Genomic DNA, 16,248 nt, shown 5'->3' with positions numbered 1-16,248 from the left:
AAAAACTAATGAAAGATCCTAGGGCTACATGTTTTCTTGTTCAGCTCTAGTATTGAAGTGAGTCATTACACAAAGTCCAGAAATTAAGTCATGTTCTCTTTTGGAAAATCTTACATCATTGTTAAAACAACTATCATCACATGGTTGATATGATATGCCCTGCCAATAGACTCAAGCCGGTCAGGATCTACTTCTGCAGCCTAAGATATTGGAAAATCTACTCATTTTATATTGCTGGGAAATGTTGGCAATAGTTCAAAATGGGGAACAGCAAATATGGTAGGCAAATTGTACTACCTTGCTATCTAGACTCCAGAGAATTCTACTTAAATGTGTGTATAAAGGGCTAAATGAGTAAGATAAATGATTGATTTACACATATATTTCTAATGCAATCCTGTCCAAAATTTTGAGTGAAGATTTTTCTACATTAAAGCTAAAACTCAAACATACTTATAAGGTTCAATAGTCAGATTTAATTATAATATGCTTCAAATTATGTGTTTTATCCATAAACTACAAGTGTTGCTCTTACTGGTCAAAAACATAGCATTTCATTGTGTATCCCTTTCAATGTCCCATTCTGATACATACTACAGAGAGCAAAAAATGGATTTCTGTGTTTATGAGAAAACTTAAAAGTTAATTATCTTGTTTGTATCATGAGTACTATTGTCTAAACCTTTGGTTAAAGGGGCATTTTTCCTACATTTAACGTCAGTTTAAATGTAATGATTCAGACTGCTCAATCAGTATTTGGAAAATCAAAATGCAATATTCCATAGTGGAAAAAAATGATGAAAGAAGGATCCATCAGAACATGAAATATCTTGATTGAAATATATCTCTGCCTGAAATTCTCTGAAGGCAATAACAATCACCACATCCATGAGGAAAAGTTGATATGGCATAATTGCTTAGAAAGCAGGCCTATCTTACTGCTTCTTTAACAATGGAGTTTATCAAAAGGTTTCAGAATACAAGTCAATTTTTCCTCTAAGCTCTGAACATGTTGCCAGCTTATTGTAAAGATGTGGCATTTTGCTTGACTGAGCTATTATTATGTAGACATCTAAAATATTTGAAGGAAATTGATACAGTTACTAGAGAAAGAAGATACTTGCTAACATAACATTTTACAGCATAGAAAAGTATTTGATTATACATCCTAATTTGATTCTCAGAACAACCTGAGGTGCTAGAAGGTTAGTTATCTTTCTGTAGATGCAGACACGTAGGGCTTGTGCAGCAAGGCAATCTGTGAGCAGTCATAGAGCTGGCCTGGGGACTGTCAGCTCACTGAGGGCAGGTCAGTGGCTAGAACACTTTAGGGGCTCTGAATGGTCACTGAAATCAATCAGTTGATTAAATCTGGTCTTAAATTTGGGCTTTTCAATGTCCTGTGTTTTTCTTACAAAGTAAACTATTATTATCATATTATTGATGTATTTTGACAATTAGTGATCATGATCAATTTGTGGGATTACAAATAGAAGACAGAAAAAAAACCTAAACAAAACAAAAACTCCTCAAGAGCTTCTCTTTTCCTGTGTTGAGGACATAGGTTTAGCACTGTTTTGCATAGTTCTCACTACATCTGATCAATAATCAGTTTAGGAGGCTCTCAATCTACGGAACTTTTGAAGGCATATGTCTCTAACAAAGGACAATTCTGAATATATTCAGGTGGTTTTTCCAAAGCCTTTTTCAAAACTTTGTCCTTTTTTTATTTTTGTTTTTTTATGCTTTTGTTGTCAAGAGAAAACAGATGAGATGAAACTTGGGTAGTCAAGCCTCTGGGTCTAGACACAAAAACAGAGCCCTCAAGTTGAATTTCACAGTGACTAGATACAAATTTAACAATATGTAAAGAGAGTTTCTTCTTTAGAAGTCTAATGCTGAAGCTGGAGGCAGAAATAAGATGCAGCCCATGACTTTCATCCCGCCACAGATAGCTTAACTACTTCAGTTTTATCCTATGTGGTCCAACAAGGCCTGACAAACTGCACTGCAGTATGAGAAGCATCTCTCGGGCAATGATGCGTAAAGACAGAGGGATTTTTTAGTCAATTGCAGGAATTAGGCTTTAATGCTTTCTACTAAAAGACTTCATACCCCAGATAGCTGACTGCTATCCACTGAATCTTGGCAGGCAACAAGACTGCTGAAGCTGAAACTGAGAAGCTATGTTAAGCAGATTTTCATGAATGTACAAAATGCTTTATTTGTAAAGCTGCTTTACTTTGTTGCAGTTCAAAACGCTTTTCTTCTTTTTTTCATCTCTCAGTTTGGCCAACTCTCAGTCTTTACCAAAATTACTTTCAAAAAATGTCCCTTAAAGGGCCAGAGAACAGAAATAAATGCTAATCTCATTAAAAATATTTTTTAAAGGAATAATCCTCATCATGTCAATTGCAGAGGTTAAAAGTAATCAGAAACTATAAGACACACGGAATAGCATTAAATACTTTACCATTATTCGGAAGTTCTAGAGGGGTACAGGCATTGTTTTTAGTTGTAGCTTTCGGTGAAGAGATAAGTTTTGCAATGAGAGATGCTGAGACGGGCTGTACTAGTAGAGAGGTGAGGTTTGATCGGTTTTGCCTAAAGCTTCCATCTGTATTCAAAAGAGAAAGAGCAGAATCTTCAGTAAACAGAAGTTAAAAACACTTGAAGAGCAGAATTTTTTGTAATAAGTATTTAAATTGTGAGCAGTTTTAGTTAATTTGTTTGTTTATTCCTTTTTCTCTGTCTACTTATTAAAAATGAGTTGAGATACTTCATAATAAAATTTCAGTCCAAATACTATTATGTATCCTCGTTAATGATGGCAGATTGTACACAGGCATTTACTTCCACTCACCACTGAAATGATACCAAAGGGATAAGAACACATAAATCCACAGGGGCCAAGGGAATAGGAGAGACACTAGTAATAAGATTCTAGATCTAGAAAGCAGATGAGTATGTGTCAAATAATGTAACAGATTAAGGAGACCAAAACCTAAGCCAGAAGAAATGGGAAGCTGAAAAGCAAAGCAGTTTGTTATCACAGAGCACAGAACGGTTTAGGAACTGGTAATACCAGCTACATATTAAAATAAGGGTATGGAGTTCCCGTCGTGGCGCAGTGGTTAACGAATCTGACTAGGAACCATGAGGTTGCGGGTTCGGTCCCTGCCCTTGCTCAGTGGGTTAACGATCCTGCGTTGCCGTGAGCTGTGGTGTAGGCTGCAGACGCGGCTCGGATCCTGCGTTGCTGTGGCTCTGGCGTAGTCCGGTGGCTATAGCTCCGATTCGACCCCTAGCCTGGGAATCTCCATATGCCGAGGGAGCGGCCCAAGAAATAGCAACAACAGCAACAACAACAACAGACAAAAGACAAAAGACAAAAAATAAATAAATAAATAAATAAAATAAAATAAAATAAAATAAGGGTAACGGAGGGATTGGAAACAGGAAGGTTTGATGAAATTCTGATTGTGAAAGGGTCTCTTCTGAACCCTTCACTCACTCAGTAAACATGAAAAATGCCTGTTCCTCCCTCCCTCTGGCAGAGACCAAATGTGGGGTACTGAACAGGGGAACCCCAGACATAGGGAAATGTGACTCTCACACTTTAAATGGGACAGTGTTATGACTGCTGAGACTCCAGATGTCTTACTTTCCCAGTGGCCAGAATCCTTCCTCCCAGGTAGAGCAAGAGAAAATTCACTTGTAGTGAATGGGACCAGGGCCATGGAGAATATGGAAAAATACTGAAAATCTGGAAGTCTACTGATAAAACAACTCCCCCAAGACATCCTACATTAAAACTTATCAGTCAATACATCCCACCCATGTACTTCCAATCAACTTAATGTTGCAAATCTTAAGTAGGAGCTCTCCGCGAAGGACAATCCTAAAGAGGCACATGTGCAGCAGACCTAGCAAGGATAAGAGACCTAGTGAGCTCAAGAGGAAGGTCTCCATGAGGATAAAAATAATGGGAATACAGATGTGTCTTTGTGTATTGAGAAAATATTTATAGCAAGATCAGAGAGGAGTTTCCATCACAGCTCAGCAGAAACAAATCTGACTAGCATCCATGAGGATGCAGGTTTGATACCGGGCCTCTCTCAGTAGATTGAGGATCTGGTGTTGCCATGGGCTGTGGTGTAGGTCGCAGACGAGGCTTGGATCCCACATTGCTGTGGCTGTGGTGTAGGCCAGCAGCCACAGCTCCAATTCAACCCCTAGCCTGGGAACCTCCATTTGCTGTGGGTGCAGCCCTTAAAAAAAAAGATCAGATAATTAGCATTGGAAGAGGTTCTAGATATACACAAAAAATTGGAAGTCTATAAAATAAGACAACTAACAGTTTCAAAGAGTGAAATTTGAGAAAGAAATGCAACTGTTGTATATCATGAATAACATCTACATGGTCATGACTTTTGGAGTTCTTGCTGTGGCACAATGGCTTAAGAATCAGACTGCAATGGCTCTGATCATTGCGGAGGTATGGGTTCGGTCCTTGGCCAGGCTCAATGGGTTAAAGAATCCAACATTGCCACAGGTGTGGTATATGTAGGTCACAGCTATGGCTCAGATTCAGTCTTTGACTGGGGAACTTCTGTATGTTGCAGGTGTGGCCATAAAATTAAAAAATAATAATGTTGATATCATTCTTTAACAAAAAAAGATAAAAGAAAAGGGGGAGTTCCCATTGTGGTGCAGTGGAAATGAATCTGACTAGCACATGCAGGTTGGATCTCTGCCTCAATCAGTGTGTCAGAGACCTGGTGTTGCCATGATCTGTGGTGTACACACAGCTCATATTCTGTGTTGCTGTAGCTGTAGCATGGGCCAGCAGCTGTAGCTACGATTCAATGGCTAGCCTGGGACTTTCCATAGGCTGCAGGTGCGGCCATAAAAAGGAGAAAAAAAAAAAGAAAAGAAAGAAAAAAGTGAAAAAGTCAGGGATGATGGTGCATGGGAACTTATGAAACCAAATTAAATCTTTATCTTTCAGATGGTAAGTCAGTATAATGGATACAACTGAAAAATGAATTTAACTCTTAAACATGCTCTTGAGAGGGAGAGATGTAAGTATGAAAAAAAAAGGTAACTAAAAATATTGAAAGTAATTAAATGCTTGCCTTTGGGACACAGAGAGTGTGGAGACAGATACAGGGAAGGTTGGAGGAAGGTGACACATTTTTATAAATTAATCTTTGTAGAAACATCTACTTATATTCATTTAGAACTTTGAAAAATAAAATTTAAATGAAAATAAAGAGAGAAATAACTATGATTAACAAGTAAGAGAAAAATACACAAGTACTCAGAGTAAAGAGAATGGCAAGAATAAACTCTGCATAAGGAAAAAACAAAATATATATATATTTATCCAGTTGATATATTTTTACTGAGTCAGAAAAGGAAGTATACCACAAAATGATCCTAAGAGGCTGCCAACAGTGTTTGAAAACACAGAATTATATTTTTCAGAACTTTTATTAGGTAAAATAATTGCCATAGGTTTTCTCAGAATTTAATTTGATAGGACTGCAGGGGTACAGAAATCAAGGATACCAGGAGGCAGATTATAAATGAGAAAATATGTTTTGGGAGTGTTTCCTTAGTTTATCTTCAGGAAAACCACCATGCTATAATGGCATATTTAGCTTAGGCCTATGGCAGTCACAGAAGTCACAGCTTTGAAGAAAAAATATTTAAGCTTAGGATCAATTTTGTGATATAAACATAGAGCTGGGCTCATAACTTTGTAGCCCTTTTGATATGGATATATTATAGCACATTTTGACCACATTTTATGTCATAGGGCCAAGTATGGCTATATAATTTGCTGGGCCCAGAGCAAAATAGCAATGTAGGACTTCTTGTTCACAAGCTAGGAGAGATTTCAGTACAGCAAAAGCAGAGCCTTGAATCAAGGGTGGGCCCTTCTCATTGTGGGTTCTGTGCAACTGTCCAGGTTCAATGTCTGTAATTTAGGCCTTGCATGGTTCACAAAGAAGATGCTAGGAGTCGTGCAACCTGTTAAAGTCAAGTGAAGGCGATTTTCAGACCATAAAGAAGATGTTCTCAGCCAGTGACCATTCCTGAGTCGCAGTTGCTCCAGGCTGCACCTGGAGGCACAGTGATTAGTATCTCAAGGCACAGTGTGTCTCACTCAGCACCTGGGAGGTCCTGATATAGCCATCTCGCTCTGGCTCTCCCAGCATGTATTTTCTCCCTCAGCCATTAACTTTGAAACCTAAAGTGTACATGAGACAGTGAAAGAGTATTTATGAGAAACGTGCAATCTGTTATTCTGCAGTTTTCATGGATGTTAGGTGTTAACATGTTGCCAACACAAAATTTCCTATAACGCTGCATGATTGCACCTCTCCCTAGTTCAAATACTAAACTTCTTTTACTAAACTTGCCATTCAAGGCCCTTCAAAATCTCAGACCTTATATTTCCAATATTATTTCCTGTCACTCCTCTATATGCATCTTTTGCTAAAACTTCAGCTGCCCCCCCCCACATGTTCTGTGATTTATATCCTCCATGTTTTTGCTGAAGCCAGTCCTTCCACGTGACTTTCTCTTTTCATGGATCACGTGTCTGAACTATATAGTTCTTTCCAATCCCAACTTTTCATTGTTGTTGTTGCTGCTGTTGTTGTTTTCTAGTGCTTGCTGTTTCTCACTAACGTTATCACTATGTAAAAACACTCTGGTTTTCTCTTTTAAGCTCTAAATTCCTTCAGGAAAAGGATAAAGTCTTCCACATCACTGAATGACACACAATACCCAGCACATTGCCAGGATCTAACAGCAGCTCAAGGATTGATGGATGGATGGAAGGAAGGAAGAAAGGAAGTGAGCAGGGGGAGGAGGGAGAGAGGGAAGAGGAAAGGAAAAGATGGAAGGGAGGAGGGGAAGGAGGGAGGGAGGAAGGAAGGAAGGAAAGAAGGGAAGAAAGAAGGAAGGAAATGAAAAGAGAGAGCCAGGGAAGGAGGTAAGGGGGATGGATTAACAATTCCTTGAAAAGTAGTTTCAATGACTCCATCTTACTGGTTTTCTGAGTGCCTAGAAAATGGAGAAGTACAACTGAAAAATAAAACAGAATTCTATGAATCCTGTGCTTGTTGTACATTAGTGCTTTCTCCCTAGCTGACTACTCTCAAAACCTTCAAAACTCACCCATCACCATCAACTCACTAATTAACTTTGCTCTAAAATTATGTTTTGTGGGGAAAAAATTTATATAAATAAAACTATCTTTGAGATGTATTTATAAGTTAATAAAAAATCGGTAACAGCATTCCTTTTTTCTCTTGAATGCTCTATTAAGCATCTGAAACAATGTATTTAAAAGTTAAATGTGATTGAAACCTAAACAGTAATTGAACATACCAAAATCTTTGATTTTTTTGTACAGCATGACTAATAGATTTGCATTAGTTTTGAAATATCTGAAGTAAGTGGTTCATTAATTTTTCACCTCCAGCTTAATGGAAATTTGACAAACAATTTATTTCTGAAAGCAGATACTAAAAGCAGGATTTTTTTTTTTTTTTTCTGCACCTAAGTTCCTAGGCCAGGTATTGAACCTGCACCACAGCAGTGACTCAAAACACCACAGTGACAATGTTGTATCCTTAACCACTGGACCAGCAGGGAACTGCTAAAGGAAAGACATTACAGGATACTAACACTAAGTTATAGAGAACAGTCATTTTTTAACCTGTTTATTGAAGAAGAAATGAGAGAATTTCATTTTCTTACATTATTAAGAGATTTTGAATAAAACCAAACACATGTACCATATGTATTCAGCTGTATTTTAAAACATTTATGAAGTATAAGAACCCATTAGATCTGAGCTGAAAATCAGGAGGGTTATATACCTTGATGCAAAACATACGATCCAGAAAACTTTGACAGTATGTTTTAGAACTTTTAGATTATACCTTTTATAGCATATCTTGTACATTGTTTATGCTCAGTAAAGACTGACAACAAGTTTCATTTTAAAGGTAGCTAGTTCTCCCTTCACTTTGTAAACTCTTTATAATCCAGATAAAGATTCAAGTCTATGGGAATCCCCATTGTAGCTCAGTGGGTTAAGGACCCAACATTGTCTCTGTGAGGAGGCAGGTTTGACCCCTGGCCTCACTCAGTGGCTTAATGCAAGGTGTGGAATAGGTTGTGGATGTGGCTAAGATTTGGTGTTGCTGTGGCTGTGGTGTAGGCCTCAGGTGCAGCTCCAATTTGAACCCTAGCCCAGGAACTTCCATGTGCTGCAGGTATAGCCATAAAAAGAAAGAAAAAAACAGATTCAGATTGAACCATCCCATACAATCATCCAATCCACAATTCAATACCACATGCATATAGAGAAAGAGAAAACTGTCTATGCACAGTCCCAAGGCTGGCTCCATCACTGACTCACTGCTTGACACTGAACATGTAATTTCACTATAAGACTGTCATCCCACCTAGTATAACAACCAAGATCATACTGAAAGGGCTTCACTATGTCATTGCTGAAGAAAAAAAAAATAATAATAATACATCATCTCAGAGGCTGAGAGCCTGAACCACAGTGGTTGAAGCTTAGAACTGAGGTTAAATATAAATAAAATGGTTTCTAATTATACATATTTAATGGTTTGTCATTCTGGTTTTTTCAAACTGTTGATGCCCACTTCAAGCATGTAGTGTATAAAGAAAACATGTACACTCTCTTTGCTGTTTGCTATGTTACTTTTTTTGTGTGGGAGGATGGAATTCTTTTAAATTCAATCTAAACATTAGTGTATAAAGCAAGTTCCAATTATCCAAAAAGTATCAAGAAAGATAAACCTTCAGGGAGAGACATCTTATACAATGGGATTCTCAGAATTAAAGCACTGAGAAGGGAGAGAAGGTAAAGAAAATGTGCTGATAAATAAAACAAGAAAGGCCTTGGATGGCCCAGTGATGAGACTGTGCCACAATTGGGAAGGACAGCTGGACTTCCAAATTGAGGTGTGTAACTCAACCCTGGCACCTGACTCTGTGTGTGTGTGTGTATGTGAGGGAGAGAGATCTGTGCTACATGATATAACTATAGACCCTTGCAATTCAGTGTGGACAAGCAGCATGGGCGAGACTCATTAGAAATGCAGAATCTCGGGCCCCACTCTAGCCCTTCGGAATTAGAATCTGTAGCCTAACAGGATTCTCAAGTGATTAAATGCACATCAGGGAGGCAGTGGCCTAATTCATTGTATATTTTTCATAGCAAAATTTATGTAAATATCATGGCAAAAAAGATATAAAAAGTAGTATGAAGATGATAAAGAATAATAGACTATGTTTGTTCATCTTACCCCAAATTGCCTACATCCGTAAACTCCAAATTAACAGTTTGCTCAGAGGGTCTCTTTCAAGATGGGTAACAAGTCTGTGCATATGCTATCACTAAAGAACAAATTTAAATTGGACTGAGAGCATTTCTTTTTGTTTTTGTCCTTTTCCAAAAGATACCTTTAGTGATCTAAAGATCAAAATTACATTTACAATACTTTATTTAAGTCATGAATATTATAACAGCTAACCAACTCAACTTCTTTTTCCTTTTTTTGGTTTTCAACTATTCTAATTCATTACAGTAAAAGACTGACGAACCTAAAGTGTAAATACTTCCCACTTGCCAGGGAACCAAGCAATCAAAGAGCTTAAAAGGCAGAGATTTAAAAATACATTTTGTGTAGCACTTTTATGAAAAAGACTCAAATATCAAATGAACAGGCTGATATCAGCAATGTTAACCCAGCATATTTGATTTGACTTTCTCTGGAGGACTGCCACTTTGACAGAAATCAGACCATTAAATAACTGGCATGTTTTTACATTTTTATCTTAGCTCACTAAATTTGCAGTTATTTCCCTGAAATGACCGGTGCACTAAATTGGCTAGTCATTTTGTTGTCCTTGTAAATATAGCTGATGTTTTATTATTTCAGTGTCTTATACCCTGCTGGTTATGAATATCACCATCTTCCTTCAAGCTTGTCAAATTGGTATTGTGTTGTCCAGGTTATTATTAAACATGAAATACTTAACACTTAGAGCTATGCTACATGATACACTATGTGCTATGTGCTTTGTGCTATGCAGGATTCTCTGAACTCATCCATGTTCTCCGTGCGGATACATGAAAATATACATAAATATATATATATATATATATATATATATATATACCCCCACACATGTATACAATAGATATTTATTTTTATCATAAAGGGTTATTACTGATAGCTAGCTTCATAACTAAAATGAAAACTGCTATTTGGTTAGTGCACGTCATAATTCTTGCCTTCTCTCAAACTAACATAAAATTTGTAGGTCAAAAGCTGGCTGATGTCAGTTTGCCCAAATTTTAGATGTCACTTATTCTGGGAAGCTTGGTCCTTGTATGGATCTCAAACAGAAGTTGCTTATACATTTAGTAAACATGGCTATGCTCTAATTTCCTTTTCAGTTTTTGCTCACTGACCAGAATATAAACTTCTTGAGGGCTTAATCTTTACTATGTTGCCACAACTTAGGATACTGCATAGTAAAGAGTAGTAGGGCTCATTGAATATTTTTTGAATGAATAATCCTACCCGTGTTTAAGTCTAAGTCTCATGACTCTTGATATAACACCTGTAATCACAAAATGCTAAAAATGAAGACACGGATGGTCTCATCTCATTTCCTTGGTCCTCTAAAGCTAAAGCTGCCTGCCACATTCCCTAGTAAATATCATAATATTTAATTATATATGAGTAGAAATAATTTAATTAGCTTTAGCTAATGCATTCTAAAAACAATTATATTTAGTTTTACATTAGAGAGAGTAGAAAGTAACATAAAGGAAGGTATCTGTATATTCTGATTTTAAAAGAGCATAAACATTATGTAGAGTATAATTTTATTTATAAAAAGTAGTACTTAAGGGAAGTTCCCTAGTGGCCTAGGAGCTAGGGAATTGTTACTTGCTGTAGCCTGGGTCACTGCTGTGGCTTAGGTTCAATCCCTGGCCTGGGAACTTTAGCATGCTATGGGTGCAGGCAAAAAAAAAAAAAAGGTAGTGCATAGGAAAATTCTTTATTAATATTAATTTATGTTAATATTTGTTAATTTAATTTGGACTCTACCTTTCCAATAAACTTATTCAAAGGAATTGATCACAGATATGGCACAGGCTAGACATATATACTCAAGATTTAAATTGGTAAGGTGAATTTATTTGGCACACAGGACCTTAAAATACAAATTACCATCATTCTCTCCTCTTAAACAAATATGCTTGATCATTTGTGTATCTGTGGCTATTCAGCCTTGGAATTTGTAGTAAATTGTCAAACAGTCAATTAAAGAAGAGTTTTTAGGACGGGATTAAGATGGCAGAATAGAAGGACTGGAGCTCAACTTCTCACCTAAAAACAACAAAATTCACAACTAAAGACTGAGCAATCTCCACCCAAATAGACTGGAAACCCATACCCTAATCCAGAAGAAAAAGAGGAGGCCACATCAAAAGGTAGGAGGGGCGATTTCGTGATATAAACAACCCCATACCTCCCGGGTGGGAAGCTCCACAGACTGAAAACTAACTGGCTCACAGAGACTCACCTACAGGAGTGAGAGTTCTGAGCCCCACATCAAACCCTTACATGCTGGGATCTGTCACTGGGAGAAAGAGCCCCTGGAGCATTTGGCATTGAGGGCCAGTGGGGCTTGTGCACAGGAGCTCCACAGGACTGGGGGAAATGGAGACCCCATTCTTAAAATGTGCACACAGAATTTCACGTGCACTGGGTCCCAGGGCAGAGCGAGGTCTCCACAGGAACCTAGGTCAAACCTGACTGCAGTTCTTGGAGGACATCTTTGGAAAACAGGGGTGAATGTGGCTTGTTGTGACACAAGGACATTGAAGGCAAAGCTCTCAGGAATATTCAGCAGTTGCCTTTCTCTGGAGGTGGCCATTTTGGGAAAATCAGGCCCTACCCCTCAGTCAGTGCTGAGAAGCCCCAGGGCAAACAATTCAGGTGGGATCACATCCCCACCCCTCAGTAAACAGGCTACCTAAAGAGCCTCAGGCACACAGCAGCCCCTAATCCCATCCAGACTAAGCCCCACCCACCAGAGGGGTTAGAATCGGCTCCTCCTACCAGGGGGCAGGCATCAGCTCCTCCCATCAGGAAGCCTACAGCAAGCCCCCCATACTGACTTCAGCCACAAGGGGGGCAGACACCAGAAGTAAGAGAGGCTACAGCTCTATTATCTATAAAAAGGTCACCACACCAAAAACCTATAAAAATGAAAAGACAGAGAACTATAACTCAGATGAGGGAGAAAGGAAAAACCTCAGAAAATCAGCTAAGCAATGAGGAGATTCTCAGCCTCCAGGAAAAATACTTTAGACTGTTGATGCTGAAGATGATGCAAGACATTGGAAACAAACTGGAGGCAAAAATGGATAACTATAGGAAACACTGAGCAAAGAGATACAAGATATAAAACTTAAACAAGAAGAGATGCAAAATACAATAACTGAAATAAAAAACTCACTAGAAGCAGCTAACAGCAGGATACTGGAGGCAGAAGAACGAATAAGTGAGGTGGAGGACAGATTAGTGGAAATTACAGATGCAGAACAGAAATGAAAAAAAAGATTGAAAAAAAATGAAGAGAGTCTCAGAGAACTCTGCAACAATGTTAAATGCACCAACATCCGTATTATAGGGGTGCCAGAAGGAGAAGAGAGAGAGAAGGGGACAGAAAAAATATTCCAAGAGATAATAGCCGAAAATTTCCCTAACATGGGAAAGGAACCACTCACTCAAATCCAGGCGGCACAACGAGTACCATATAAAATAAACCCAAGGAGAAACACCCTGAAACACATATTAATCAAACTGACCAAAATTAAAGACAAAGAGAAAATCTTGAAAGCAGCTAGGGAAAAGAAACAAGTAACATACAAGGGAACCCCAATAAGGTTATCGGCAGATTTTTCAGCAGAAACTCTGCAGTCCAGAAGGGAGTGGCATGATATACTTCACGTGATGAAAGGAAGAAACCTCCAACCAAGATTACTCTACCCAGCAAGGCTCTCTTTCAGATTTGAAGGAGAAATAAAAACCTTCTCAGACAAGCAAAAGCTGAGAGAATTCAGCAACACTAAACCAGCCTTACAAGAAATACTAAAGGAACTTCTCTAGGCAGGAAAGAAAAGATCAGCAACAGGAAACAAAAATTCCACAAATGAGAAGGCTCACCAGTAAAGGTATATATACAGTAAAGATATGAAATCATCCATGCACAATTATACCATCAAAATCAGAAATCATGAGAAGAGGTGGGTACAAATGCGGGACACTGGAGATGAACTTGCAATTAAGAGGACAACAACTTAAAACAATCTCATATACATATAGACTCTTACATCAAAACCTTAGAATAACTGCAAACCAAAAATCTACAATTATTACACAAACAAGGAATCTCTGGAGAAGAAATATATCTCATAGTAAATAAGTGCATAATCCACCATGAAGGGGGTCATTTGACATCATTCTTGGAATGCTGAAGTCTTCTTAGATCTGATTCTGATTTTCTCTCCATCAATGAATTTATGATAATTATAATTAAATGATGCAATTGTACAATTAAGTAATACAGTTCTACAATTGTATTATTAATAATCATTTCTCTCCATGGTACAATGTAAAGTCTATAATGTCTTGTTTATCACATCACCTAGAAAGGTGTAATGCCTTTATTGAAGAATCAATGAGATGGAACAAATTGTGAGGACATATTTATATAGTTACACTGTTTTTTAACCAACTTATGCATTTTATATTTTACTTATTTTCAGAGGGTGTATTATTTTTGTTATGCTTACCAGTTAAGTTATTCTTTTTACTATGCTATATAAAATATTTAATGGTATATAAGGCTTTCTTGTTTATAAATTTTAGTTGCATAATATAACAATTTAATATAATGCTAATTTTTAAAGAAAAATTGAAATGTAATAGATAAAACTAAGTAGTAAAATGAAAGCCATAAAATTGGGATAAAGTATAGAATAAATTTCCTGTCTCAGCATATTTTCCATTCCACTTCTCCAGTGGGAGTCACTTAATCTGTTTCTTAAGATCCATGTTATAATAATCTGTGTGAATGTAATTGTGTTTAAATGTATGTATTTTATTCTGTAAAAAAAAATTTAAAAATAAAAAAAGAAGAGTTTTTATTATTGCAATTAAATTTTTTGATTTTCAGTTAAGATGCCATGCGTCTTTTCATATGTAAGATAAAAGAATAGTATTTAATTACACTGTTAGTTGACAACTGATGTGTCATAAATAAATTCATTATTTACAGATTATAATACTATATTTTTCTTTCTTTCTTTCTTTTTCTTCTATTTTTTCTTAGGTCCACACTAACAACATAGGGAAGTTCCCAGACGAGGGTCAAATTGTAGCTACAACTGCTGGCCTATGCCATAGCCACAGCAATGCAGGGTCTGAGCCATGTCTGTGACCTACACCACAGCTCACGGCAATGCTGGATCCTTAACCCACTGAGCAAAGCCAGGGATTGAACCTGCAACCTCATGGTTACTAGTCAGATTTGTTTCTGCTGCACCACAATGAGAACTCCGATGATACTGTATTTTTATAAATACTTTTCTAAACAGCTTTAAAGCACATTGAAATAATTACTTCAAAGACAAGGTAAATCGCTCTGTTTCAGGTGGATGAGGTCATCATTAGCAACAAATTCTCTAAAGATTTTTGGAGTATTACCCTTTCTACTGAAAAAAATAGGAATTTCTTAGGCATAATGTTTTATTCTTACTGAATTTATAAATTTTCATTTTAAGTGAAAATGTAGATGTACAATGGCAATGGTAATATTCAGATACTTACACATGTTTTCTTAATTCTATTTCAGAAGAATAATTTGTTGTATGAGAAGTGATACCCTATTTCATGTAACTAAATATTTCTTACTTTGTATTTGTCATTTGTCTACTCCAAGACTATTTCATTCCCTAAAGCATTCTAAGAATGTGAACATTTGGAAATAAACTATAAACCATATCATATGAAAAACAAACTAACAGATAAAATATTTAGTTTGTTCTTTACTTCGAGGCGAGTAGTCTAGAGTCATAACTGGAATAATTGGCCATCTGTACATTACATGTAAAATAAGCAAAGCAATCCTCTTCAGAGGCATTCCCCCGAGAAACTTCTCATCTCAAACTTGAAGGGTATGAACATTGCAATGATTTGCAAAGTTTCTTGTTTTAGAAAAAGTATAGTTTGCATTTTTAAAAGGCAGAAAATAAACTGTATAGATGTGCTTTGTTTTCTGGTTGTTGTGGAAGTATGCAACCATTAATTTACAATAAAATTCTTCTTACCAGATTATAATGATAACACATTATTTTATGAGACTGATGAGATGAACAAGCAGAAAACGGGTGCATGATTTCTGGATTAACTTATTTTTTAGATGTTTTCTGATAGTAAAAGTGAAAAAGAATTAACCCTTGCTCTTTTAATACAGATGTTAGGTTAAATGAGCCATCTATATGAAGCACCTCCCAGCTCTTCATGGCTTCTTGTTTATTTTCTGTTCTTGCGATGGAAACACTGACACAAGACAGGGACAATGGTCTGGATTTCAGAGACCAACATCTGCTCCTTACTCTACCACTAATTGGTAACTGACTCTGGGAAGTTTTTCACCTTTTTTGTAGCCTTAAACTCATCCTATGTACAATGTCTAAGGATTTTAAGATTTTGATTCAAAACTTGTCCATGAATAATCATTTAAATAAGCTAATGATTTCCTCTCCAACATTTTTTAGAATAACATATGGTACTTTACAATCCTGATAGGAACTTAATAGAAATCTTTCCTGGCTTTATATGGAAAGAAATTCTTTGTTATTTATGTGGTTCCATCTAAATTTTAGGTGAATATTCTGTACTTACAGAAACGTTCCTCATAGTTGGAATGGGGTATATGAAAGATTTTGATAAATTATGGCTTATGATTTTTCTTAAAAATTATTAAATTTATTTTTTTACTATTAATCACACATAGAATTGTGATTTGAAAAATGTCCCTCTAGTATATTGCTATAGTAGTAGTGTATATTCAGAGAAGATACACCTGGAAGAAAAA

The 16,248-nt window shown here is 36.7% G+C and overlaps 1 protein-coding gene across 1 annotated transcript in view; it reads right to left on the bottom strand.

Annotated features, from left to right (window-relative positions):
- NAALADL2 (N-acetylated alpha-linked acidic dipeptidase like 2) overlaps positions 1–16,248 on the bottom strand; it is a 967,277-nt gene that overhangs the window by 379,168 nt on the left and 571,861 nt on the right. Inside the window, exon 6 of the mRNA XM_047786685.1 lies at positions 2,474–2,617. Coding sequence (XP_047642641.1) covers positions 2,474–2,617 — 144 coding nt within the window. The remainder of the gene's footprint in view (positions 1–2,473; positions 2,618–16,248) is intronic.

This window comes from Phacochoerus africanus, chromosome 1 (assembly GCF_016906955.1).
Source record: "Phacochoerus africanus isolate WHEZ1 chromosome 1, ROS_Pafr_v1, whole genome shotgun sequence".
NCBI classification, from domain to species: Eukaryota; Metazoa; Chordata; class Mammalia; order Artiodactyla; family Suidae; genus Phacochoerus; species Phacochoerus africanus.
Note: the sequence above shows the minus strand (reverse complement) of the source record. Positions and strands in the feature narration are given on the sequence as shown.